Source organism: Corvus kubaryi, unplaced genomic scaffold, assembly GCF_017639235.1.
Source record: "Corvus kubaryi isolate FWS band 111438036 unplaced genomic scaffold, C.kubaryi_AGA036_p1.0 37300, whole genome shotgun sequence".
NCBI classification, from domain to species: domain Eukaryota; kingdom Metazoa; phylum Chordata; class Aves; order Passeriformes; family Corvidae; genus Corvus; species Corvus kubaryi.
In genome coordinates this window covers 5,827,472-5,854,116 of record NW_024581093.1, presented here as the reverse complement: position 1 = coordinate 5,854,116, position 26,645 = coordinate 5,827,472, and the positions used below count along the sequence as shown (strand labels likewise).

Sequence of the window (26,645 nt, the reverse complement as noted above, 5' to 3'; positions counted from 1 at the left end):
GGGGACACTGCAACTGGGACAAGGCACAGGTACTGATTGACTTCATTTATTAGCAAGGCAAAGGCAGGGATCACATCCTGCCCCCTGGAGTCCCAAGCAGGTCCCTTGCAGACCACAGAGGGCTGAGCACCCTGGTGCTCCTGTGCACTCAGGGAGTCCCGTGGCACCGTGGAGTCCCTTGCAGGGACAGAGAGCAGTCACCAGGGGATAGCTTTACCTTCCCAGTTGAGCAGAGTCCCACTGTGTTTCTCGGAAAGGATTGTCAGCACAGACAACAGCCCCCGCACACTTGTGTCCACTGTCAGGTCAGCCTGTGAAGGGCACAGCGGGACACCACAGTCATTCCAGGCCACCCAGCAGCACTCACTTGGCTCATGTGCAGTGACAGCAAGGCTCCTTCCACCCAGAGTGAGGAGAGAGCCACAGGAGCTGGGACAAGTCCACTATGTGGGAAGATGGTTGGGTATCTGCACTGCTGGCTTGGACGGAGGTGGCTTGGGCTGGGAAGCCAGCCAGGTTTAACCAAACAGGAAGAGATCCCTGCTTCAAATGGGATGCTTTGTGCAGCCTTCTCAAAACTCCAGTGCTGCAGGGACCACTCCCACTCAAAACATGGATCCTGCAGGATGAGTGGAAACTTCACAGACCTGCAACTCCTCAAGGAACGGGTCACATGATGGGATGGTGCTGCTCCTTTCCTCCCTGCTCTGTTGGATTCAGGTTCTCTGCATACCTCCAGGCTGCCCAAAGCCCCTTTTTCCCCCCGATCAAGCAGCCTGATATGTGCTGATGCTACTTCCCAGTATCCACATATCCTGCAGGGGCCCAACACAGACATGGGAAATTTGGAGCCTGAGAGGCAGCTCATTTTCACATGGATCCGCCCTCCAGAGAGCCATCTTGGCCACCTGAGCCACCTCCGGTGCAGGTTCGTAGGCTGGGTCCCACCCATGGGTTCCCCTTTGGCCTGCTAGGCCAGAACTCACCTCCTGGCTGCCCATGTCTGTTTTCACCCAGCCAGGGTGCAGTGCCACACAGAGGATCCCAGATTCCTTGTAGGTCAGAGCCTGGCACATGGTCAGCATATTGAGGGCAGCCTGGGTGAGGAAGGAAGCATCAGCCATGGGCAGCAAAAGCTCCATGAACCAGCTTCCCTTCCGATTGCTGCCTCTTGGTGAGGGAGAAAAAGCAATACCAGGTCTTCAAGAGACAGTGTGTGTCTCCCCTGGGCAGGCATGCAGGTGCCCTGGCAGCTTGGGAACTCACTCCATCTCTTGATCCCAGGTGTTTCCCTGAGACCCAGCCTGGCAAGGGCAGCGCTGACCCCCATGGAGCTCAGGAGCAGGGGCAGGTCACCAGCGTCCATACCTTGCTGCAGCGGTAGGAGATGACGGGCTTGAAGAAGGAATCAGGTGTTTTCTTGATGGACCCCAAGATGGTGGAGATGTTGATGATGGCTGCCTTGCTGCAACTCAGGCCCTTTTCTTTGCTGTCCTGGGCAGCCTTCTTCAGCAGAGGCAGGAAGGCCTGGGGAGAAGCAACCTAGTGGGACACCCGTGCTTTAAGCCAGCCCCACTTACGGCAACTGCAACCCAGGGAGGGTGAGGAAGAACAGCAGGATGTCAGGGGAGCCCAGGTGTTGCTGCAGTAGCCCTGCCCGCTCCAAATCAGATTTGCACAATTCAGAGAGGCTGCAGAAGGCTTCGGCTGGAGGAGCAGCCCTAGCCCTCCCTTGCGCAGCCCCAAGAAATTTGGCAAAGCCCTCCAAGTTTTCCGTCGTGACCATGGACAGCCTGGGGTACCCTCAAGTTGGGCCAAATTTCATTCCTAGAGTTTCATCCATACCTGGGCCATCAGCATTGGCCCCACTGCATTGGTCTTGTATGTGCTGAGCATGTCCTCAGCGTTGGCCGTCTCCAGCGTGGCCGTGGGGGTGTAGATGCCGGCGTTGTTTATCAGCAGGTTCAGCCCCATCCCATTCAGCTTCCCCTCCACGACCTTGGCCGCATCCCTGATAGCGGAGGGGTTTGCGACATCTGCAGTGGGAGAGAACAGTCTGAGAGCTACGGCGGGGCAGGGGAGGAGAGGGAGGGGAGGAAGCCGAGGAAATCCGCGCATTCCGACCCGCGCAGCCCTTCCATTCACGGGCACCAGATGGTGCTGTGAAACCAGCTCCGCGCAGCGCGGCACCCGCATATCCCGACTCATCCCAAAACTGCCTCCTCTACCCCTCCGCCGGCAGCTGAAGGCTCCCACCAGGAGAAGCCCACCGTAGGGGCAAAGCGCTGTTGTGACTCCCCTTGCTGCATCAGTCCCCAGCAGCCACCGCCTCCAAAGTCCATGTCTGAGCAATTTCTGGAGAACCCAGGGCAGTCTCCGGGGGGACAAGTCCCCAAGGAAAATGTGCTAGGACCTGCCTTCCTCCCAGAGCCCTCCTGGTCTCACCTAGGACTTGGGATCAAAGCAGAGCAAGGATGTGATCTCTCAGCTGGGGGAGCCAGGGGCTGCCCAGGATGGATCTCAAGAACATCCTGGTCCTATGGCCATGGAACAAGGAGGCTCCAGGGAATGGGGTGAGGCTGAAACAGGTCTGGAGAAGCTGGGGTTTTTGCAGCAGGTCATGAAGCAGCTCTGAAGAACTGGATCCCCATGCACAGCCTGAAGGCAGGGAGGGAGGGAAGGAGAAATGGGGCAGGCATGGCTGGCAGTCACAAATTTACCAGCTCAGAGGCAGAGCGCACGTACCCAGCTTTACAAGAACCAGATTTGGGTGTTTGGATGCCAGATCTCTCAGCTCCTACAAAAAGAGACATGGAAACAATCAGCACTAGGCAGAGGCGATGCCAAGCATCATCCTGGGGTGCCAGCAATAGCCCACCCTGAGGGAAACATCTTCCAGGTGTTACTCAGCGCTTGTGAACAGCTGGGCTGGGGACCTGCCTTGGTTCTCAGGCTTCTCCCAGGCTCCACAAAGCAATGTGCATGTGCTCAGAGCATGGCATGGCCATGACGGCAAGATGCTGTGGTCACTCTCCCAAAGGGTCATCCATAGCCCAGCCAGAGCCACAGCAAAGGATGGGAGCAAACTGTGCAGGACCAGCTCACCAAGGAAATTACATGAACTGGCTGGGGGTACAGCCAGAAGTGTTTCCCAGAGGCTGCTGGAAGTGAGGTGGAGGAGGAACAGCTGTGAGTGCCAACATCAGATTTGACCTTTAGGGAAATTACATCTGAATAGGCCAGTCCCAGATCCACTCTGCTCTGGACACTACATCTCACCTACTCAAGTGAAATGAACCACTTTGCACATTTTTAGTGGTTGTTTTCACCACATGTGGCTATTGGGAGGAATGGGTTAAAAGCTGAAGACTGGGAAGGAGGACTGTAAATCATTCAAGTGACCTTAGAGCTGTGAATAACCTGTGATAAATGTGCGTGAACAGCAGCCAGTGATCCACTAGCATGGATCATAACAGTACCTGTGTCTCCTGTACCTCTGTACCTGCCTGTAACTCTGCCTGGTGTTGCTTCAGGGATCCCCTGGTTATCAAGATAACAGAAATAAATTTACTCTTCGTGTTTTAGCCATAGATTGTCCTGGTTGTCTGCCTGTGCCGACTCAGACAGTGGAAGATTCAGAAGCTCTTTCCAAAAAGGAAACTTTGTACCTTGTGAGGGATTGGTTACGTGAAAAGGGACATACAGATTCGGGATATACAGATTCTTTGCAGCTTACTGATCTGAGAGGCTGGCTACATGAGAATGGGCACATAGACCCTTGCAGTTAGCTTAGCAAGGTCTCATAAGACAATGCACCACACATCCTATGTAACAACTGAAGTTGCAGAATATTACATGTATCTTGCTCAATAACTGAACCACCATTGAGTCTTACTGCTGAGCTACGGGTTTATTTGCAGAGCCAGCAAGGTTAGGTTTTGGCAATAACAACAGACATCGGTGGTTAGAAGGCCAGGGAAAAAAGCAGAACTGCTGACCACAAAAGGGGTACTAAGGAGGGGTTTAGGATCAGCTTAGTAGACGTGAACCACTTAGAATGCGCCTTTACAAATACGCATGTAGCCTATTATTGTTAGTATATAAGGAGCTCTGGTACAATCAATAAATCGGATTCCTGCTGATCACTCATATTGAGCGTCTGGGTTTCCCCTCTATCGCGACAGTACCTCACAGTTCCTAGCAGCTCTTTGCTCTGAGCCTCCAACTAGGGCAGGTTTCAGACAACAGAAACTGAACCACCTGGTTCAATGTGCCCAAAAGGATTGCTTTTAGAACTAAAAAACTCTTCCAAACATGCCCACAGGAGAAACACAAATTGGTGGTTTATTGTGAGAGGAATATGGAGCAGGAGAGCTGCTGGCACTGGCTGTGGTTCACCATCAGTTATCTCTGGGCTCCCCCATCAGACCCCATCTTCCCACATTAGCCCTGGGCACAGGAAATGATGTAAAATCCATTGATTGGTTTGTGGTGGCCAACAGATGTTTCTCTTCTCCTGTTTTTCCCAACTGTCTGCCTCATCAGCCTCATACCATCCTAGCAGGAGCTTCCCCAACCCCAACACCTGGCCCAGGCACAAAAGGGCAGGAGAAGTGATGTGGCACCAGCCTGGCAGAACAATACCCTGTTCTCGATGCCCTGTGGTCATGGACTTCAGCAGCACCCTGAAGACACTGCCCTCACCCTACCACAGCCAGAGAAGGCTTAGGGAAGTACCCCTGGCTAGGAGAGTTGCATGTGGACCACCCTGCAGGAAAACTGGCTCCAGTCCAGCCCTGCAAAAACTCCCTGATCTCATCGCTGCCAGAGTCCTGCAAGTTGTGGGGAGGAAGAATGGGGCAAAAATAAAAGACCTGCCCTAGCTTTTGATCCAGCCAACTTGGGCACCAGCCTCAGCAGGAGCTGGGCACACCTGGGTTGGTGTCAGGAATATTCCTGAGATGGAATAGTACACACATGCAAGAAGATGCAACAAACAAATCAGCTGGCGCCAGGATCTATCAGAGAGCAAGTTTCTCCCTGCAAGTATATCAGGGGACACAGTAAGCAGAGGAGGACAAACTGTATGCAAGGAAAGTTGGAAGAACTGGGAGGCTTTTTGATTCTCTGCAGAAGCAACATATATGAGTCTCTCCCATTTTAGCGAAGTGGAAGGCAAGGACAGGGGGATCTCACAGCTCCACTGGCCACCACTTTTGGAGACCCCATGTTCTGAACCTCCAGATTTTTCAGAGAGCAGCGTAACACAGCAAAACCAGCCCGAGCAGCACCGCTGCCGCTCGCACCGCCTCAGCCCCCGAGACCAGCCCAGCCCGGCCCGTGCCCGCAGCGCACGGGCGAAGCCTTGGCACGGAAGGGCGGGTTCGGGCACATCCAGCGCAGCCCACAATAGCCCAGTGGCGCGGCCCAAAGGGTGGCACGGCCGATTCTCCGCCGGCTGCACTTCAGGTGACTTTCACACGGGGCAGGGCACGGTGCGGACCTCACAGTCCCGCTCCAGCAGCGAGTTGTCCAGGCCGGTGACAGGGGCCGAGCGTGCGACCGCCGCCCCCCCCCGGCCCCCACTGACCTGTGCCCGTGTCCCCTCGGGGTCCCGGCAGGTGGCGAAGATCCAGGCGGGCGGTCGCGGCGAGCTCAGCAGCTGCTTCACCAGCTCCAGCCCGATGCCGCGGTTGGAGCCGGTCAGCAGCACCGTGCGCGCCGCCGCCATCGCGGCCTGCCCGGCCCGGCCGGGCCCGGCCCGCCTGGCGCCGCCTCCCGACCCCGCGGGCCGCACCGGGCTGCCCCAGCCCCCGGGGGGATGGCTGCGGGGGCGGAGAGTGTGCGTATGTGTTAGTGTGTGTTTGTGTTTGCCTTCCCACCTCACGTTCAGTGCAAAGTGGCGCCCCCGAGGGGAGGAGGGAGGGGCCTCAGAGCGAGCCGGGGGATTGAGGGGACCCTCGTCTCTCCCCAAGGGTGGTGGATGAGGGACAAAGCTTGCAGCAGGTCTGGGAGGGTGTCTTCAGCACCTTTAGCACAGTAATCTATACCACAGATAAGAGTAAAAAAAGCCCAAAACAACCTAAACTAGACCCGTTTAGCATTAGGAAGTACCAGCCCCTTCAGAGCTGTTTTTCTTGCCTGCCCGGAAATGAACCTGAATCGGCTCTGTCCCTGAGCATCAGATGCAATAAATCTGGTAAATAAATAGAGCCACGAACATACACTGAGGCTGTAGGACCTCTCCTATGGAGACAGGCTGAGAGAGCTGGGGTTGTTCAGCCTGGAGGTGAGAAGATTCCAGGGAGACCTCAGAGCCCCTTCCAGTGCCTTAAGGGGCTCCAAGAGAGCTGGAGAGGGACTTGGGACAAGGGCATGGAATGACAGGGCAAGGGGGAATGGCTTCACACTGACAGAGGGCAGGGTTAGGTTAGATATTTGGAAGAAATCGTTCCCTGTGAGGGTGGTGAGGCCCTGGCACAGGTTGTCCAGAGAAGCTGTGGCTGCCCCATCCCTGGAAGTGTTCAAGGCCAGGTTGGACAGGGCTTGGAGCAACCTGAAGGTGTCCCTGCTCATGGCAGAGAGGTTGAATGAGATGCTCTTTATGGTTCTTTATGACCCAAAGGATTCTGTGATTTAGGCAGCAGTTTGGGGTTGCAGGTGTTTTGGGGGATGTTTTCTCCTTGTTTTTGTTGCTGAGTATCAGGTACCTGGTTCAACAGCTGCACCAAAGTATTATAGAGTAAAGCAAGGAAAAGGTTTGCTGGCATCTTAGGAATGGGAAAACAGGGCTGGAGGGAAAAGGGAAAACAGAAAAAGGATAATCAGCATCATCTGGAGGATGGTATCTGGAGGGGGTCTGCGTTTACCAGCCCTGCTGCCAGCCTGGAGGTGGGTGGTGTTGTTTTATTTTCAGCTCTTATATAGACAACTACATACCCATTAAAATCCCATTGTGGTGAGCACACAACTGGGATTTCAACAGCGAAGCAATGACTGAGCAACTCTGATGTATATAAGGGTTGTTATTTATGTTGCTTATTTTCGTCCTTGTTTGACAAACACTACACAAAACACCTCTGATACTGATAAATACGTCAGAAATAAAATATTTATATCAGTCTGGTGATAACATCAGGTGATTTGTGCTAACTCTATCCTTCTCCATGATTGTTCAAGTACACGGGAGCCTCTGCTCCCCAGTTTACTTTGGGATATTAAAATGCACTTTTTAATAATAATAAATGCATTTTAGACCTTTCTTTTCTTTTGTAGAAGTTAGGATTTAAGAAAAATAAATCTTTGATTATACTACTAAATACTAAGAGAAAAAACCCTCCTTTTAGCAGCTATTTGGATTAAAGTTCCCATTCTCCTTTTCCTGCCTCCTTCTGTGCTCAGGCCATTAAGTCAGTGACTTGTCACCAGAAATGCTGCTCTGTCTATGGAGAAGTTTAGCAAATAATGACCGAGGGGTTCAAACACTTAGGGTGAACCACAAGTCAGGGTTTGGCCACCTATTCCACACAGATGCTGCATACTGCAGACAAATTACACTGATGAACTCTTCCTGAAAAGTGCTTGTTTGAAAAAGCCTTGGAGACAGGGATCCCCAGTGATCTGCTGTGCAGAAACAGTTTAAGTGCAGCCACAGCTGAGGGCAGAAGGAGCCTGTTCTGAATGCAAATGGAAACCGTGAAAGAAAGGCAGCTCCAACTATCTGTAATCGAGTTCTCTGTCGTGTTCCCCATGAATAAAGCAGAGGATTATCCATTCTTTGAAAACCTTGTTAGTTAAGTGTTCCGAGGCTTCCAGCAGGTAATAACAAGAAGTGCAAACAAAAAGAAAAGGAACACCAAGGAATAAGAATAAAACAAAAAAGCCCCAAGGCTTATCCAAGTGGTCTAGTTTCACTATAACAGGCATTGGGAAACTCCTGCTGCCTGATAAAGCGTGAGTCTGATGTTGGTGAATTTTGGAGTGTTTGAGGGTATAAATCATAGAACCCTAGAAAAATCGTAGAACCCTAGAATGTTTTGGGTTGAATGGCACGTTAAGGATCACCTAGTTCCACCCCCTCTGCCATGGGCAGGGACATCTTCCACTAGACCTCCCTAAGAATACAAAGAAGTATTTGAGTTCACTTAGCTAAAAATCAAAACTAGTAATTCCTGTTGCCAGCTCATTGTTGCTGTAATTTGATTAAAGTTTCTGCAGTGTAAAGAACAAAGTGCATGTGAGCACGTCCTTTGCACTGAGCTGATGGATCCATCATAAGTGCTGCTTGAGTCAATGGATCTAGAAAAAAATGCAGTTAGAGGGAGAGGGGGAAACACCTAAAAAAAAAAGTAAGTGGGTTTTTTTCCCCTCCCTTTTTACAAATATGGTTTGAAACCAGAATGAACAACTATGGTAAATTCTAATTTCTGCTGATAAAATACTCAGAGCCCCACCCATTTCACTCAAGTAGTGTCCACAGCTGCTTACAGAACAATACAAGTTTTTGCTGTTCACAGACTGCATTTTTTCTGCTCAGTTGTGTGGGCAATAGCTCACATCATCTAGGCTGACATGACATTTTTGGAATAGCATGGTGCTCAGCTTTTAACTTCTTCGCAGGAAGTAGATTTTCAATAGTTCCTTATATGCTTTTTAATTTAAAGATTGTACTCACTCTTTCATGCTTAAACGTCTTTCCTTAATAAGACAATGATTTTTTAAACTGGATTCCTAAATTAACATCTGCATTATCACTGTATTTATTCCTAGACTTACATCTGCCTCCTTTTCTCACTTCAACACATGGATGTCAAACCATGGCAGTCACAAGCTGATCATTTAGCCTGTGCCTTAGTGTTCCTGACATGGAGCATATCTGCCACGTGTGACAGGCTGTTCTCAGCCATCCCTGTTAGCAAATCTAATAGTGGGAAAGCAAATTCATCTTTCTTGGTGGTTCTGAGGTCCCTCTTTATGGCACTATGCTGAAGCACGAAGGATAACCCAGCCACCTATCCTTAGAGGATGGGAAAAAAGAAGCTCAGTGAGGATCTGTGCTGTCCCCATGGGTCTTGGCAAAGCAGTTCTGTTCCTGTGCTGCCAGCACTGCTGCACCCAGCTAGCTGAGGCATCTTGGCTGCTGTCATGAGGGGAATATCCCCAGAAAAGTGCTCCTGAACCCCGTGTGAGGCCCCAGGCAGACACAAGGTCCAAGCACTGTGGCCCAAGGGAGGTTGCATGGACAGTGTGAACATTTTAAATCCTCAGTCTCATAGAATCACAGAATAGTTTGGGTTGCATGGAACCTTAAAGACCATCTTGTTCCAACCCCTGCCATGGGCAGGGACACCTTCCACTAAACCAGGTTTCTCAGAGCCCCACTCAACCTGGCCTTGAACACTTCCAGGGATGGGGCAAACACACCTTCTCTGTGTAATGTCTGCCAGGGCCTCCCCAGCCTCACAGGGAAGAATTTCTTCCTAATATCTAATCTGCCCTCTGGCAGTGTGAAGCCATTCCCCCATGTTCTGTCACTCTATGCCCTTGTCCAAAATCCCTCTCCGGCTCTGATGCAATGCAGGTGTAACCTGGATGAGTCTGCTATGCAAAGTCTGTAAAGCTATGACAAAGGTGCCACAGGAACTTGACTTGAGAGCTGCAGGTAGGCTCAGGATCTTACCCCTAGTTCCTGCATCCTTTTGCAATGGGGTGTCTCTACTCATAGAGTCATATCATAGAATCACAGGATGGTTTCTGTTGGAAGAAACCTTACAGATCATGTAGTTACAACCCTCCTGCCATGGGTTTCCAACCCCCATTAGATCACTAATCCTCTTCAGCCCAAAAGGAAATTAATCAGGAAGGGTGGGTAGTGCCCAGCATCAGTTACAGTGCTGGGTCGGTCTCACCCCACCTCTTGATCAGTGGCTCACTCAGCACTATCTATTGATTCTTTAGCAAGTGACTAACAGGTGATGACAGACCTGAACGCATTGTGGAGCAAATTGGCTTGATAAATAGCAGTGAGTTTATTCCTTATTTACAGTAGATCAAATGTACTAAAACTAATTGTGCCACACCCCAGTTCGCCTGGCAGGCAGAGAAAAGCATATTCCTCCGTGTTTCTGTCAGCAGCACTGTCATTGTGCAATAACCTCGGTGACTGAGAACTGTGCTTGAGCCTCCAGCAACTGAGGGTGGAAGAGGAGTGACTGTCTTTTGGAAAACTGGCTCTGAGTCTTCCCAGTGTGGTGATGTGAAAACAACCCATTGGTAAAATGGACAGCAGCCTGGGGGGCTGTGGGAGAGGAGCTATAGTGCTCCTGAGCTTGGTGTTTGTGCAGCTGCACCTCGAATCCTGTGTTCAGTTCTGGGCCAGTCACAGCAAGAAAGACATTGAGGTGCTGAAGCGTGTCCAGGGAAGGGCAATGGAGCTGGGGAAAGTGCGATAAAGAGCTGATGAGGGAGCTGGAAGAGCTCAGCCTGGAGAAAAGGAGGCTTAGGGGGCCATTATCACTCTGTACAACTCCGACAGAAGGGTGTAGCCAGGTGAGGTCGGGCTCTGCTCCCAAGTAACAAGTGATAGGATGAGAGGAAACAACCTTAGGTTGTGCCAAGGGACATTTCAATTGGGTATTAGGGGAAATTTCTTCACAGAAAAGATTGTCAAGCACTGGTACAGGCTGCCCAGGAAAGTGGTGGTGTCACCATCCCAGAAGTGTTTAAAAATGCATGGTTGTGGCACTTGGGGACATGGTTTACTGGGGGAATTGGCAGTGTTAGCTTAATTGTTGAAATTGATAATCTTAGAGGCCTTTTCCAACCTAAATGATTCTATGATTCTGAGGGCTTTAATGCTCAGCTTAAGGTTTAGACCATGCAAGAACATTTCCAAGCAAAGAACCATCTGAATCTCCTCTTGGGAGCTGGACCGAGGTACTTTCCAGAGGCTTGGGGACAGCAGCAGCCCTTGTGACAAGGCTGGGCTGCAAGGCAGTAAGGCTGGTTTCTTTGCCCTCTGCCTCTTTGTGCCAGGCTGGACTCAGACTCCTGGTGAAGCAGTGCTTGTTTAAACTCTAATAATCAATAATGCAGTGTGGGGCCCCAGAGAAAAGTCAACATTATAAAGTTACAGCTCCAAAACAGTGGAAGGCTGCACAAATGTGATGACAGAGCAAAAACAGGAGAATTAAAATGTTAATTATTTGTTTTCTGATGTTATCTGCTTCTGAGGCACGGTGGAGGTTTCAGACAGGCTGAAGTCTATTTGGAGGATTTGAGTTCTAGTGCAAATGGCATCTGTTGGCAATTGAGGTCTGTAGTCATTGAAAAGGAAATACTGAAATGATCTATGGAGCCTGAATGCCAGTTCAGCCATCTGTGAGATCCTCGGTGACAGAGGTGGAAAGACCCAAAGCTTTGTACTGCTGGTAAGTGGTAGGAATCCACACAGGAAAAGAAGTCTCTCAACCCAGTGTGGAAAACTAAAAAAGCAGAAGGAGGTCCAATTAACGTGAGGAAAAAAAATGGGGGAAAAAATTGTGTGGAACTTAAGGAAAGGCTCAGACTTGGCAGAGAGAAGATATGGGATTGGGTCACCACAGAAGCTGCCAATGTGCATCTTCCCAAATGGGTTTGGGGAGGGGTCCCAGGTCAGAGCCGGGAAGGACCTGCTTATCTCACAGTGTCTGCCAGCTGAGCCTCAGAAAACAGGCTGGAGTGGGCAGGAGGAAATCAGCTGCTGCTGGGGCATGGAGACACACTTGGCATTGCCACTGGGAGGAAGCTGCTCTGGTTAATGCTACTGCCAAGATATCCTGGGGCAGAAGGCGACATGTGAGCAGTGTTGTTGTCTCCATTGCTGCCCAGTAGCCTGTGCAGTGGCTCTGGGACTCAGTGTAGGAAAACAAGGGGTTGGCAAGTGGTTTCTGGGGATATGTTTTCACTTACAGTGGGGCAGGAACACATGATGTACATACGCACCAGATCCAGCCTTGCAAACCTGTAATGAATCACTTGAGGAACTGAACAGCCCTGGGCTCCACTGGTGGTAGCACAGAACAGTGCCTCATGGCAACAGGCAAGGTGGAGAATAGGCTTTGAGCAGAGCATTTCCTTTGCAGGTGAATGTCCCAGGTGCCCGAGTCGTCTGTGGCTCTGAACACAGCTCAACTTATGACTGCATCCCAAGGGCTGGGGAGCATGACCAGCAGCCATGCAGATCCCCACCCTTGTGCCAGGAGACCACGCTGGGTTTGCTCTCCCACCCCACAGGTCTTTTGCTCCACAATGAGGGAGAGGTTATTGTCTTGGAAGAGGCAGGAGCAAGGCAGAGAACATCTGCTCAGGGCCATCTGAGGCACAGCCTGGTACAATGTGCAAAGACCATTGAGCCCACAGCATGCTTGTGAAGGTGTCAAGCCCACCCGAGCCATGGAACTTCCCACATCGACCCACACGCTGCTCCCTCCCTCCACACCCACAACAGCCCCACCTGGCTTATGGCACCAGGTTACCCAAAGAATGCAAAATTTGCCTGGAAAAGCCAAGTGATTTTTGCCATTAGGTAACTAGGATTGGTCCCCAGCTGGGATCTGTGTCCTGGAGCTCAAAGAGCTGGAGCAGTTGCTCCTCCTGGTGAGAAGCCAGCATTGCTGCAAGCCGTGAGTGGGTGGGACACGCTATAAGGAAATATTAGAGAGCTGAGCAGACAGTGCAAGCTGGAGCATAGAGAGAAGCAGCAACATGGGAGAACTTTGTGTCCACTCTGTTCTGGTGACTGGGGCCAACCGGGGCCTCGGCCTGGGGTTTGTGCAGCATTTCCTGAGGACGCCAAAGCAACCCCAGTGGATCTTTGCGACGTGTCGGGACCCCAAGGGACAGAGAGCACAGGTGAGGCCGGGCTGGGAGGCAGTGGCTGTGCTGGGGGATGGGAGCACTCGGTGCCAGGGGGAGATTGGAAGAGGGAGGGCACTTGCAAGGGTCTGGAGCTGCAGTCAGGCACCTGTGGCCCAGGGCAGCTGGGCTGGGACAGCATGGGAGCAGCTGTGCACGGGATGTGTGGAGGGAACAGAGGTACTTGGTCATGGAGTGCTCCCCACCCTTTTGGTTCAGGGCAGATGGAGCATGCTGCTGGCGCCATGGGAGTGCAGGGATGGAGCCAGAGCAATGTGGGCTTTGACTGGGAAAGGCTGAGCCTTTGCACAGCCCCTCCAGCCTCTCCGTGCCTACACAGTGCCCTCTGTTACAGGAGTTACAGAATTTGGCCTCCAAGCACCCCAACGTCATCATCATCCCGCTCGGTAGGTGCCTCGAGGTGGGGATCCTTTGCCCCAGTTCCTCTGGCGGGTGCCCAGGCTGGGCACACCCTGCGAGTCCTGTGCTGGGAGGGAGCTGTGCCAACGGGCTGCTGCCTGTGGGGCCATCGGGCACTGCTGCCTCTGGGGAACAGAGGGGACTCCACCATGGGGACACGGGCTCTGACCTCCCCTGTGTCGGCTCTGCAGAAGTCACCAACCCCGCCAGCATCAAGGCGGCTGCAGCCAAGGTTGGGGAGCACCTGGGGGGCTCTGGGCTGAACCTCCTCATCAACAACGCTGGAATGGTCAAGCCTAAGACACTTGATTCTGAAACATTGGAGGACATGACCGAGATTTACGCCACCAACACGGTTGGACCCCTGCTGATGGGCCAGGTGAGTCCCCAGCACTACAGCACAGCTCCAGAAGGATCCCTTCCCACGTCCACAAGCTGGACATCATAGAGGGTGTGAAGGGCCAGTGGGAGGGGCTCCTGTCACTGCTCTGGAGCCCGATGGACTCTCAGTTGATGAGAAGCTCGTGGAGCCAAGGGCTGGAGCTCAGGAGCTGGAGCTTGGCAGGCTGGGACAGTGGGAAGAGGAGGGAGGATGACCCAGTCCTGGTGTCAGTGTTGCCCACTGTGGAAGGAGCTGCTCCCCTGCCCTGTGCCATGTCCGTGTGTGCTCCTGTCCCCTCTGTCTCCTTGCAGGCGTTCCTGCCCTTGCTGAAGAAGGCTGCCCAGGGGAGCCCGGGCTCAGGGCTGAGCTGCAGCAAGGCTGCCATCATCAACATGTCCAGCTATGCAGGCTCCATTGAGGATGTCTATCTATGGGATTTTGGACAAGTTGTCTCATACCGCTGCAGCAAGGTACTGCCAGATTGTTCTGGGGGTGAGCCCAGACATTTTTCCCTCCGAAGGATCATGCTGCCTTCCAACCCCCCCTCAGTCTGTGCCCCTCTCTACACTGTGACTGAGCTCCTGTCAGTCCCTGGCTACCTCTCACAGCACAGTTATGTGCCTAGCCCTAGGTCTCCCTCAGAGGGACGTGATGGGATGGGACTAGGCTGGGCATTCACACAGGGATAGTGAGGGAGCATCATGTACCCCAGGGAATGGGTAAAACTGCCCTATCCCTGCCCCAGCTGTGGGGCCTGCACACCTTCCCTTGCAGCCCCCTTTCCCCTCCCACCACCGTCCCCTCCCTGTCTCCCCACAGGCTGCTCTGAACATGCTGAGCAAGTGCCAGTCCCTGGCGTACCGGGAGCACGGCGTCCTCTGCGTCGCCCTCCACCCCGGCTGGGTGCAAACCGACATGGGGGGTACAGGATCATGTAAGGTAAGAGATCTCCTGTCCATGGTCTGGGAGAACCTCATCATTCAGAATGCAGAGTTTGCTGGTATCTCATGCTGGGCTGTGTGAGAGCTCCTGGGCAGATACCCTGGAGGCACAGGAGGGAGGGAGATGAGTGACTGGGAACTCTTCTTGTCCCGAGCAATGATCTGTTTCAGGCCAGACCCTTGAGCATACAACTGTTTCTCCCTCTGTCTCACAGCCTCCCCTGACAGTGGATGACAGCGTGCAAGGGATGCTGAAGGTGCTGTCCTCCCTCTCTGAGAAGGAGACCGGCACCTTCCTGGACTGGGAAGGGAAGGTTTTGCCCTGGTGAGATGCTGATTCAGGATTCTGACTGTGAGGACCTTTGTTGCTGCACTATGTTGTGCCTGCCCCTGAGTAAATGTGTCCACAAACAATAAATAGCACTGTGTGAGCCTCCTTCCCTTGGTCTATTAACTATCACTGAGAGAGTCCTCACTGGTGCTTTGAGAGTCCTTCCCAGTTATTTCTGCGTAACATTGAGCTAGGTTGGTCTGAAGACTTGTTCTTATCTAGCTGGGGACCTGGATACCGTCCTGACAGGAATTTGTCCCAGGGCTCATCCCAGAGCTCTCCCTCAGAATGACAGCACCACTGTACAATGACTCAGGCACTCCTCCCAGTGAGTCCTTCCTCATTTGTCAGTTCAAAGTCCAAGCAGAGCATTGCTCATTGTTAGCTCCTCTACGACCTAGGTCAGGAAGACAAAACCTGATGGGATCCTCCTGGCTTGCTTATGCCCTGCTGTGTTCCTCCAGGAGAGATCAAGGTAGTTAAAAACACCCATGAAGACCAGGGCCTCAAATGGGAAATCTGTAAGTGCAGTCTTGAGCCCTCCCAGGGATGGGAACACTATTCTGTGTTCCTGTTAAATCCTGTCTCTACCTCTCTTCTTGGTGGCTGTGCTTCCTGTTCCAAGCTGGTGTGTGGAGGCAGGATAGGCTCTTGGTGTTGTGTGCATTTCCATGGGGCACACGTGGCACTGGAGGCTCCATGATGAGCAGAGATGCCCACAGGTCCTCTGGGACTCACCATGGGGCTGATGGAGTGAGATGAGGGACCTAATGGGCACATGGGGCCTTGGAGTCCCTGGGGACACCAGGGATCCCCCACTGTATATCCCTGGTGCATGGAGGGATGGGGAGGAGGCAGCAGTGGGATGGTACCCAGGGGGTTGTGGGCAGAGAGCTCTCACCCCCACTGAGTCCTTTCTTCTCCACCAGCACTGAGCCAAACCTGCACCAGAGCCAGGAACAGCAAATGCAGCTCTGGAGTCACCAAAGCACAGTTTTGAAGGCATGAAATTGGGGAGGAAACAGGAAGAGGGATCATGATCAGGCAGGGAGGTGGCAGTGGGACCCTGGGCATGATGGATGACAGGGGCCAGGGACATTCTGGATTACCCAGACCTTCCTGACTGGATCCTTCCCACAGCATCACTCAGCTCCCCGTGGAGATCCTTGTACCATTTGTTGTATTTTTAACTGAATTCCTCCAAATTTGTTGTATCACACACGATGATAAAAAGTTAATTAATTCCTCACCTCTTGTATCACTTCGATTCAGCTGAAATGATTATAACCCTGACTTTGCTGTATTATAGGGTGATGGCCCCACTGCATAAGGCCTCTCAACAGTGCTGTCCTTTGCAGCAGTCTCATTTCCTGGGTGCCATCCCAGCACTGCCAGTATTTTGCACAATTTAGGGCCCCATTCCAGATTCCCGAGGCTCCGAGCGGCAGCATCCATTTGTAGCCTCCTTAATAAAACGGGATTTGATGGCCGGGCTGTGCTGCGTGTCCACGCCGGGGGAGGGGACAGTGCAGAGACTTTCCTCCCCGTGGTCCCAGCATGTGGCAGGACCCAGCAGGTGGCAGGATCTCTTCTGCTGTGATCGTATAGTGGTCAGTACTCTGCGTTGTGGCCGCAGCAACCTCGGTTCGAATCCGAGTCACAGCAACTTTTGTCAAGGGCCGGGAGGGAGGCGGCTGAGGGGGGGTTGGTTTGCAAAGATGCCGTGTCCTGGGAGGGGACCACAAGCTTGGGTGGTCCGAGAGTGGCCAGCCTCACACAAATAAAGATTTCCTGACCTGTAGTCACTGTGCAGGGTCTCTGCAGTGAGGCTGAGGTGGCACTTCTGGAGAGCTCTCTAGCTTCTCCATTTTCCAGGCAAACTTGAGAATTTAGAGGAATTTGCCCAGCCTTCCACGTTCCACTTCCTCACCGTTTTGCAGGAAGAGGACCAAAAGATGCAGTGGCTGCTCTGCAGAGTGAGAGGAGGTGGGAGGCAGCAGCTTGCTCAGCTCCTGTCCCCCAGGGCGTGAATGATCTGCCACAGCAGAAGGAAGATCAGCCTGATGAAAGCCCTGCTGCCAGCACTCCCTGCTCCAGGGGAACAGGATTTTGGTTACAGGACCTCCAGGGATGTTTTCACAGCAGAGGCAAAACCCACCCAGAGCTGAGGGATGACCCTGACAAACTGTAGGTCTGAGAACTCGAGGTCTCATGGGCACCAAGAAGCAGGGGGAGATCTCTGGGTGCACCAGGAGATGCTTCATCCTGGGGAAGCCTCTGAAACTGTTGCCTTTACCCTTCTGGAGCTTTAATGGAGTCACCCTGTTTTCTTGGACTTGGTGCCCTCTCCTGACAGCCGTGCAGAACTCACTCTGGTCGGCAGCTTTCAAAAGAGAAGTTACATAAGGTGTGGCAGAGGCTGGTGGTGAAAAAGGCACCACGCAAGCAGTGGGTCTCAACTCACCACTGTGGGGGCATCTGAAAGCAGCAGAAGGCTGCAGCACTCGGGCAGATGGGTTCAGGCGTCTGCAGGGCTGGTGCTTGGGAAAGGGAGAGGGAGGAGTTTTTTAACTGCACAAAATAAATTTATTTTCTTTTGTATCTTATCCAGAGAAAGAAATGAAGAAAAAAAATCATTGCACATTTACTTTTAGGATTTAGAGTTTATAGGGCACTGCTTGCACGACTTCACACTCCTCCAACATTCCTTTACTGAAAACATATCACTTTACTTAGGGAAAGCTCAAAAAGCATTTTTCCCTTCTAAAGATAATACAGAAGGAAGAGAAGGCAATGGAGAGGTCGCATATTAGCAGCAGCAGCAGTGCCTGCCCCACTTTTGCCCAGCTGAGCAGCAGAAACACAAGGAAATACATAACTTCTCAATTCCTCTTTTCTTCCCCCCAAAAGTCACTGTAAGGCCACTAAACTTATCTGAAAAATAATATACTATGCTTGAGCAACTGATGTATGTTCAGGGTGAAAAATGTAAAAAATTTACATAGGATAGGGGATGTTTTTCACCCAAAATTGCTTGGTTTTCTGTTAAAAGATTTTCATTTTGCAAAAATATCCTGAAGTGTCAATACACCTACAGTGCAGTCCAGAGCTGGACTGAGACTGTGGTGGCCCCACGAGTCACTGCAGCCTCTGCTCTCACATGAATTGTATTCCCTTAAAATGATGCAGGTCTCTGCTGGGAAACTTCCACTCTTTACCCTCCCAGTGAAAAAGGGTGTCCTGATGTTCAGCTGGAGCCTCCTGTGTTCCAGTGTGTGCCCATGGCCTCTGGTCCTGGCACTGGGCACCGCTGAACAGAGCCTGGCTTCCCTCCCAGGAGAGATGCTCCTGTCCCTTCGGTATCTTCATGGAGGTCGTTATGCAGAAAAAACAGCTGCCAGCAGGAACCCAAACTTTGGGAACACTGCTTGAAGTCAGCTGGGGCACCCGAGCACCCTCCACTGTGGGAGGGAGCAGTGGAGACCTCAATCCCCTGCTCCTTCCCTGCCTCAGCTCCCCCGGGAGGGACTGTCCCGGCAGGAAGAGGTGCCGCTCCTGCCCATGGGCTCCTAAAGGATAAAAACACCGCCTGAACAGGGGCTTGAACCCTGGACCCTCAGATTAAAAGTCTGATGCTCTCCCAACTGAGCTATCCAGGCTCACATTTGGCATGTGGGGGGCATGTCTGTGACAGCCGGGGGGACCCCACTTTGCTGCAGCACTGCAGGGACAACGTGGGGACCCATTTCGATGTTTTCCACTCCCACGCCACCCCAACGAGGCTGCCAGCGCAGGCCAGACTGAACACCCGGGTTCTGGGAATGTCCCCGGGCACTGATCAGGCACAGGGATGCGCCCTGGGAAGATGCCGGCGCCGCAGGGATGCGCAGGCAGGGAGGGGAGCAGGATGCTGCGGGAGCGGCTGTGAAACCTCCGCCGCGCCCAGAGGGAGCCCCCGGGTCCCGCCGGGGAACAGGAGCAGCAGCGGCGGCTGCGGCCCCGCCGGGTCCGTGCTCTGCGCTGCGGCTGCAGCAGCCTCGGCTCGAATCCGAGTGCCAGCGGCGCTTTTGCAGGAGCCGCGTTAAGGAGGGAGGGAGGGAGGCGGCTGCGGGGAGTTGGGTTGCATAGACCGAGCTTGGATGGGCACCTACAGGTGCCACCCCACATATTCTATTGCCCTTCCTCCCCATTCTGCAGGAAGGGGCCCCTCTCCCTCACGGGGAACCCACCCCATCAGCCAGCCCACCCACCAGTGCCCTCCAGCCCCACACATCCCTGTCCCACCTCGCACTTCCCTGGGAGGAAGAAGAAATCTTCCCTTCAGCAGAAGAGTGCTATTTTGCCCCATCCCTTGAAGTGTTCAAGGGCACGTTGGATGGGGCTTGGAGCATCTGGGTCAAGTGGGAGGTGTCCCTGCCTATGGCACGGGTTTAAAATGAGATGAACTTTAAGGTTCCTTCCAGCCTGAGCATCTCTGGTCCCTGAGGGTCCCCAGTACCCAGTGCAGGCTGGAGCTGCAAGGGCTTCCCCCCCTGGGACTGTCACGGAGGGGGCTTTCCAGGGGATACTGGGAGAATGCTGCATGGGGCAGCCTGGGCAGGGGGTCATGGGGCAGGGGCAGTGCCCAGGGTGGCACTGGGGAATGTGGTGGCACTGCCATGTGGCACAAGGAGCTGCCCAGATATGTCTTTTCCTATCCCAACCCCTCTATCTTCTCCCAGATACCTTGGGTCCACCCAGCCACACTGGCAGCACCAGCATCCCCTGCCAGGGACAGGAGGAGTGGAGAGGGGCTGTATTCACCGAGGCAGGGAGTGAGCAGCCCTGGGGGGTTACCCCTAGAGAACCATGCAGGGGCAAGAACGTGGCAGCCACCTCCCCAGAACATAGCAAAGGGACACCGAGGCACCGGGAAGCTGCTCAACGTGCAGCACCCCTAAGCAGGGCTCTCGGGGCAGAAAGAACCCCTGGGAACCCCCGGACTGGTTTTGACAGGCCATGGCTTGTCCATAAGGCCAGTCCTTCGTCCCTCCCCGTCCCTCCTCCTCCTCATGGCCAGCCCCTTGCAGCTCTCCCCTCCCCTGCAGCCCGGGTGCCTCTTGGCTGAACCTGCGTAAAAATTATAAAAGGCTGTTTGGCTTGGAGCCGCCCGGAGGATCCCGGCCGAGCCTGCCATGGGGAGCAGCGGCGCCGGGCTTGCGTTGCTGACGCTGTCGCTGCTCCTGCAGCCCACGTCCCAGTTCTGGCTCTTCAACGTCCTCTTCCCACCCACCACCACCCCAGAAGCTCCCCCGACCAACAGCACACCGCCCGTGGTACTCGGTAAGGTCGCGCCAGCGTGGGCACCATGCGGGGTACGGGTGGGCACCCTGGCTGCCATACAGCCCCACAAAGCAGATGGTGAGGCTGGGGTGCTGCTCTGCCGGTGACTAAGTGGGTTTTGGCTGCGATGGTTCTTGGCTGGCTGGATTGGAGCCACCAAGTGAGGGTGTCACACGGCTCTCCAGTCCCCTCCCATTCACTGGGATAGGGACACAGGGCTGGCCATGCCCAGGTAGAGTTTTTGGAGCTGAGACAGACTGGACACCCCAGATATGGGTCTCTGATATCTCACACCTGGCTCACAGGGTGTTTTAGGGCTTGTTTGTGTTTGGGTCTGGGGAACTCTGCTGGCAGAGGGACAGGGACTGCAGCACAACCTCTTCTGCCACTTCCCAGAGTGGCTGCCATTGGTGCAGTGGGTGCATCCACCACCTCTCACTTTCCTGAAGCCCACCCCATCCTGTGTCTTCTCCCATTCCCTGGTGATGGCTGGGTCATCCTCTGCTGCTGCAAAAGAGGATCCATCTCACATCCCACCCAATGCCCACTCTGACTGGGGGCAAGCCAGCAGGAAGAGGAGCACAGGGAGGTTAAAGGAGATGTGGAGGCATCATCTCAGGGAGGTGGAAGCAGCCACCACCAGCTGGTGCCTCTGTGCTGCATGGCTCTGCCTTCCTTTGCCCCTGTGCCATCACTGGGCACTTGAGCTCAGCTTTTGCCAGGAAAACTCTGCTGAGAACAGCTGGGGTTTTCCTCCTTTTTCTTGAATCATGAGGCATTTCCCCTTAAAAAAAGAGAAGAGAAAAAGCAGAAGACCCCTCCCTAATGCAATGCCAAGGGCTGACCCTGTAAAATCCCTTCAGGAGTGCAGGCATCCGTGTCCTGGGGCTGGTCAGAAGACCCGGGTCACTGTCACCAGGTGCCTCTTTTCAGGATTACCTGTGATGGTCGGAGCATCTCCTTTTGTCCCCAGTAACAGCCTCAGGCCATGTCCCACGCCCAGCCAGACCGAGATGCCCCTTGTGCTGCTTGGCTGCCCCTCGTGCCGCTCGACATCCGCAAGTAACCCATCCCCCTGGCCCGGGCGTCCCGGAAACCCCCAGTGCCCTTGGGACCACTGATAACCCCTCTGCCCTCACAGATCTCCCTTAATAATTACCTAATGTCCTCTGGAAGGAGAGGCAGAGCTCAGTGCTGTGTGCCAGGGGCAGGGGTGTGCTGGCTGTGCACCTTCAGAGCTGTCAGAGCCGCTCATGGTCCTGCTCCTCTTGCTGACCAGGGAAGTCCCTTCTGCCCACTCCCTACCAGGGCTCTCCTACAACTGCCTGGTCCACATCCAGGTGCTTTGAAGACAGGATTAGATCCTCCCTGAACACCTGGGGATATGCCATAGTCATGAAAGAGCTGTGAGGCAGGTGGAGGAAGGTAACTGCTCCCTCTCCTTCCCCTCCCGCGTGGCACAAGGCATTGACGGTTCACACCAGCCGTGTACTGCAGGAAAGTCCTTGGACCGGCTGGGGCCTTGGGATTTGTCACCTGGTGCTCCCATTCCACCAGGTTCAATGTCCCCTGCAGTCATTCACCTCTTGTCCTCACCCTCACAGTCAGTGCTGGCACCAGGAGCTGGCTCCTGGCTCCTGCACACAGCTGGGAAAGCTCTCCATGCTGTCTGATCCCAGCACAGGCACATAGATCAGGGTAGCAGCAGGATGGGTGTCCCATCCCTGCTGGGAGCCACGCTGAAGCTCCCAGAGGCAGACCAAACACCCTAGTGACTGTCACCATCCACTGAGGGAGGCCAGGGCTCACAAATGAACTTGCTCAAAGCTGTGCTGTGTTTCCTGCACACACTATTCCCATGGAATTTCCACAGAGTACAGTTCCACTCAGCACCAAACCATTTCAGAGGCCTTGTTCAGCCTGTATGGAGGGTTTAAAGTTCAGGAAGCTCTCCCTGGGAGCGCTGCATCCCTGAGCTGCCTGCTACACCAGGAGGAGTTGTCAGGACTGCCTTAGGGATGGGCAGCCCCAAGCAGCACCGATTTCTTCCCCCAGGTTGCAGCAAGGAGAGGAAGGTGGAAACCCATCCAGAGAGGGGAAATAATCTAGGGTACTTTGTGCTGGTGGGGACTCACATGTTTGAGCCAAGGGTGGCAGCTCTGGGGGTCACCCCATGGAAAGGCAGCTCTAGGGGTTCCCAAGGATGAATTTTTAGCATTGTTTTCATGCTCACCCAGCATCTCAGCTCCAAGAACCCTCTCTCCTGTGCAGAGCGGGGTGTTCTCCAGGGATGCTGTTCCAGCAGGTGCCCAGCCATCCCCAGCCAGGCAACCCCAGGGGAGCACTGCCTGGGGGCTGGGTAAGTGCCAGGCTGGGCAGCCCCACAGGGTCAGTGGGATGGGGTTTGTAACTGGCTCTGCTCTCCCTCTGCGGTGCCTCCAGTGCCCGGGTGTCTTGGGAACCAGCTGGAAGCAAAGCTGGACAAGCCAGATGTGGTGAACTGGATGTGCTACCGCAAAACAGAGGATTATTTCACCATCTGGCTCAACCTCAACACCTTTCTGCCAGTGGGAGTTGACTGCTGGATCGATAACACCAGGTACCATCCAACCCTACCCTGGGAGCTCCCTGGGGAAATGACCTACCAGGGATCTCCCTCCCCTCTCCTCCCCCTGGCCATGATCTAGCACACATGGAAAAAAATGGGAGGACCATGGGATTGTTTGGGAACACAAGTGACTGGCTAGTGCTCTGAGTGTCTGTCCCTTTCCCATGCCCCTGCCGTGTGCTCAAGCCCAGGCAGACCACCCTGAGCACCCAGTGGAAATGCTGCCACCCTGTCCAGGGCTGCAGGGTGTGGGGGCTGCGGCAGCTGGTTGTGCCAGAGCCTCCTGTCCTGGGATGCCAGGCGAGCAGCATGGACACTGGCTGCGCTCCAGTGCATCTCACACCCACACAAGGCTTGGCAATGGCCAGGTCCAAGCTGCTACCCAGTGATCTCCACCCCAGCCCCATGTTCCCCGTGGGGACATGGCTCTTCTGCCACCTCCTGTCCTGTCCCCACAGGGTGGTGTACAACCGAACCTCTCGGAAAATGTCCAATGCCCCAGGGGTGCACATCCGCGTGCCTGGCTTTGGCAAGACCTATTCTGTGGAATACTTGGATCAGAGCAAGCTGGCAGGTGAGAGGAGGAGAGGCCAGGGTGTCTGGGAATCCCACATGCTCCCTGCAAATGGGGAGGTGTCCCCATGTGTCCGGCAGGGACTGGTTCTGCAGAGAGCCCAGGGCACTGGGAGTGAGGGACATTAGCCTTGGGGACACACTCCCTGCTGGCAGGGACCACCCCATCCTTGACCCCAGTACTCAGTGGGATGCACAGAGTCACTATGTCCGGCTGGAGCCACTGAGCTACAGGGCTTACCAGAGAACATTTTGGCCATGACCAGGACCAGAATGGAAAAAGGTTGACAAGAGAAGACCACAGACCTAATTCCCACTTGTTGCCTCTGCCCACAGGTTACCTGCACACCATGGTGCAGAACCTGGTGAACAATGGCTACGTGAGAGACCAGACGGTTCGGGCAGCCCCCTACGACTGGAGGGTTGGACCCCGTAAGTCTGGGGGTTGTGGCCAGGCCCCCCATGCACAGAGGGAAGCAGGATGGCCCTCATGCCATCATGCTCCCCTCTTGTCCACAGAGGAGCAGCCCGAATACTTCCAGAACCTGAAGGCGCTGATTGAGGAGATGCACGACGAGTACCAGAGACCTGTCTTCCTCATTGCACACAGCATGGGCAACCTGCATGTCCTCTATTTCCTGCTGCAGCAGACCCAAGCCTGGAAAGATCAGTACATTGGGGGGTTCATCTCCCTGGGTGCCCCCTGGGGAGGCACTGTCAAGCCCCTGCGTATCCTGGCATCCGGTGGGTGACTCCTGTGCAGCCACCTCTTTGTTTTCTTTCTGTCCTGCAGAAATGAAAGGGTGGTGGTGGGCAGGGAAAGGGCACAGTGGTGAAAAGAGGTGGGGGACCCAGTTGCTGTTTAGCCTCTTTGCAGCCCAGAAAGCCACAATCACTTGCCTAATGCTGACAGCCCAGAATATCTACATGTCACCAGTTCAAAAACGCATGAGATTAAAAATCATGTGCTTGAAGGTTTTAACATCTGGCCCCTTGCATCACCCTTAAGTCACCTGCTAAAATTTTTCTCTGTTGCCACAAGAGCCAGAGATATTTTTAAGGTCGTCTGAGGTCATTCCATGGACTCAGGACTCCAGACATACCAAAAATGCCAAGGCTTGAAGGTAACATGCAAGTTGGCCGCCCACTATTGGGCTCTGCTCGCTCCTGTCCCTGCAGGCAGGTGTGGAGGTGCCAGGCTTGCAGGGAATGTTCAGGGCTGGGTTGGTCTGTGCCATCACACATCCAGGTTTGTCTCCACTCAGCCCCTCCAAGCAGCTAGAGATGTGAAGAGTTTGGAAGGCTGTTCTGGATATCTACAGCCAGGGAGGTGAGGAGAGGACATAAGGTTATGGGCAGGGTAGGGGTAAGGAGGGGAAGAGCTGAGCTGGAGAAGGCCGGGAGACAGTGGTGAGTCACTGTGGGGACGGCTGATCCCAGCCCAGCTTCCCAAAGGCTCCGTCTGTGAGGAGACATTGTGGTGCTGGTTGTGATGAGCCCTTGTGTGTCCCGCAGGTGACGAACAGGGCATCCCGCTCATGTCCAACATCAAACTCCGTGAAGAGCAGCGCATGACCACCACCAGCCCCTGGATGTTCCCCACAACCCTGGCCTGGCCCGAGAGCCATGTCTTCATCTCCACACCCTCCTACAACTACACCTACCGTGACTACCGGCGCTTCTTCACCGACGTCAACCTGGAGGATGGCTGGTACATGTGGGAGGACATGAAGGACTTGCTGAAGGATTTACCCCCTCCTGGGGTGGACACATATTGCCTCTATGGCACAGGCTTTCCCACCGCAGAGACTTACATTTATGATGAGCATTTCCCTTATGAGGACCCCGTGGACATAATTTATGGCGATGGGGACGACAGCGTCAACACACGCAGCTTGGAGCTGTGCAAGCGATGGCGCAACCAGCAAAAGCAGAAGGTGTACGTCCAGGAGCTGCGAGGTGCCCACCACTTCAACATGGTCTTCAGCAACCTGACACTCAGTTATATCAATGAAATCCTGCTAGGGAGCCAAGAGGAGCAGGGGGAGCCAGGGCAGGCGAGATCCAGCCTAAAGGCTGGGAAGTTGGGGAAGATCCTGCGTGAACACAAGGTCCTTAAGGGGCCTAAAAAGAACTGAAAGGAGTGAAGGCCAGCTTCCCTCCATGATGGTAGGCACCACAAACTGCCGTGCAGGGGAGCAAAGGACTTGGAGCTGAGTTTGGAAGGAAAGTGAGCAAGACCAAGAGCTCAGGTGGATGGGCTGGCACCCATTTCCACAGTGATTGGTTCTTCTTTTGGGAATGGTGATTTATTTTACTTCAGAGGCTTGTCACTTCCCACTAGTGGGTGGATAATTAACCATGCTGCCAGCTCATTAACATTACACACGTGAATTCCAGCGTACGCACAGGCCCTTGTCACTAGCAAGCCATTTTTAGGCACTTTAGAGGCTGTGGACCGGTGGTGCTGTGGCTTCTGCTCACCTGGGACAGAGCAACTCACATAACAAGAGCAAGCTCTGGTTTACCAAGTGGTCGCAGAGGTAGCATGGCGGTGGTTCAGTAGGTGTGGCTTACAGAGCAGCGAGCTAGGCTCCTTGGGCAAGACCAACTTGAAATCAGCAGATTTACAAAACAATAAACACACTTTGCTTCTGCATGCTAGGCCTGCCTTGTCCTTCAGAGCTGGGTGGCGAAGCCAGCCATAACCAAGACGTGAGATGCTTGCTGCCTGCAGGCACCCCAGGAGATGGGGCTTTGGGAAAAACCACAGGGCCAATGATGCAGCTGGGGTTGGGGATGCGACCAGGGGGTGCAACATGATGGGGATGGCAGTGTGGTTGGGGTTGGTGACATAACCGGGGTTGGTGACATAACCAGGGTTGGTGATGCTACTGGAGCTTGATGATGCAACTGGTGCTGGCAGAGCAACTGGGATGGAAATATAATTGGCCTTGGAAATATAACTGGGACTGGTGATGCAACTGGGGGATGGCGATGCAGCCAAGGCTGGAGATGCAAACAGGGTGGCGATGCAGCCTGCGACTGGCGATGCAGCCAGGGGTGGCAATACAAATGTGGTGACACAGCTGGAGTTGGCCATGCAACCAAGGCAGCAATGCCGCCGGGGCAAGCTGTGCAACCGGGACCGGCTGGGCCTCCGGGCCTGGAGAT

At 53.9% G+C, this 26,645-nt stretch overlaps 4 protein-coding genes, 1 long non-coding RNA gene and 2 other non-coding genes across 10 annotated transcripts in view; 4 read left to right on the top strand and 3 right to left on the bottom strand.

Moving 5' to 3' along the window:
• Window positions 1-30: 30 nt before the first annotated feature.
• On the bottom strand, window positions 31-5,773 carry LOC121664186 (C-factor-like). 2 transcript variants are annotated; one of them, XM_042027278.1, is made up of 6 exons: window positions 5,591-5,771; window positions 2,746-2,797; window positions 1,846-2,036; window positions 1,369-1,527; window positions 987-1,097; window positions 31-311 (listed from the first exon to the last, which is right to left on the bottom strand). In XM_042027278.1, exons 1-6 carry the CDS (start codon window positions 5,729-5,731, stop codon window positions 198-200), a joined length of 768 nt encoding a protein of 255 aa, XP_041883212.1. In that variant the 5' UTR covers window positions 5,732-5,771; the 3' UTR covers window positions 31-197. The 2 variants fall into 2 exon arrangements, with proteins under 2 accessions (XP_041883212.1, XP_041883213.1); XM_042027279.1 differs by lacking the exon at window positions 987-1,097 and having other exon boundaries at window positions 5,591-5,773.
• LOC121664185 (C-factor-like) lies at window positions 5,142-15,097 on the top strand. 3 transcript variants are annotated; one of them, XM_042027275.1, is made up of 6 exons: window positions 12,123-12,891; window positions 13,250-13,301; window positions 13,506-13,693; window positions 14,008-14,166; window positions 14,516-14,635; window positions 14,853-15,097. In XM_042027275.1, the coding sequence occupies exons 1-6, from the start codon at window positions 12,745-12,747 to the stop codon at window positions 14,964-14,966; spliced, it is 780 nt and encodes a 259-aa protein (XP_041883209.1). In that variant the 5' UTR covers window positions 12,123-12,744; the 3' UTR covers window positions 14,967-15,097. The 3 variants fall into 3 exon arrangements, with proteins under 3 accessions (XP_041883208.1, XP_041883211.1, XP_041883209.1); XM_042027274.1 differs by lacking the exons at window positions 12,123-12,891; window positions 13,250-13,301 and adding an exon at window positions 5,142-5,469; XM_042027277.1 differs by lacking the exons at window positions 12,123-12,891; window positions 13,250-13,301 and adding an exon at window positions 10,441-11,429.
• Window positions 15,098-16,561: 1,464 nt separating this feature from the next.
• Window positions 16,562-16,633, top strand: TRNAH-GUG. The gene has a single exon. It is a non-coding gene; the product is annotated as a tRNA-His (tRNA).
• A 1,372-nt stretch (window positions 16,634-18,005) lies between these two features.
• On the bottom strand, window positions 18,006-21,324 carry LOC121664182. Its single transcript, XR_006015894.1, has 2 exons — window positions 21,230-21,324; window positions 18,006-18,537 (listed from the first exon to the last, which is right to left on the bottom strand). It is a non-coding gene; the product is annotated as an uncharacterized LOC121664182 (long non-coding RNA).
• On the bottom strand, window positions 18,555-18,627 carry TRNAK-UUU. The gene has a single exon. It is a non-coding gene; the product is annotated as a tRNA-Lys (tRNA).
• Window positions 20,081-26,130, top strand: LCAT (lecithin-cholesterol acyltransferase). Its single transcript, XM_042027261.1, has 6 exons — window positions 20,081-20,290; window positions 22,733-22,889; window positions 23,357-23,472; window positions 23,808-23,903; window positions 23,991-24,215; window positions 24,987-26,130. The coding sequence occupies exons 1-6, from the start codon at window positions 20,143-20,145 to the stop codon at window positions 25,607-25,609; spliced, it is 1,365 nt and encodes a 454-aa protein (XP_041883195.1). The 5' UTR covers window positions 20,081-20,142; the 3' UTR covers window positions 25,610-26,130.
• KIAA0895L (KIAA0895 like) overlaps window positions 25,635-26,645 on the top strand; it is a 12,911-nt gene continuing 11,900 nt past the window's right edge. The window contains exon 1 of the mRNA XM_042027740.1: window positions 25,635-25,640. Within this exon, the coding sequence (XP_041883674.1) occupies window positions 25,635-25,640 (6 nt within the window). The remainder of the gene's footprint in view (window positions 25,641-26,645) is intronic.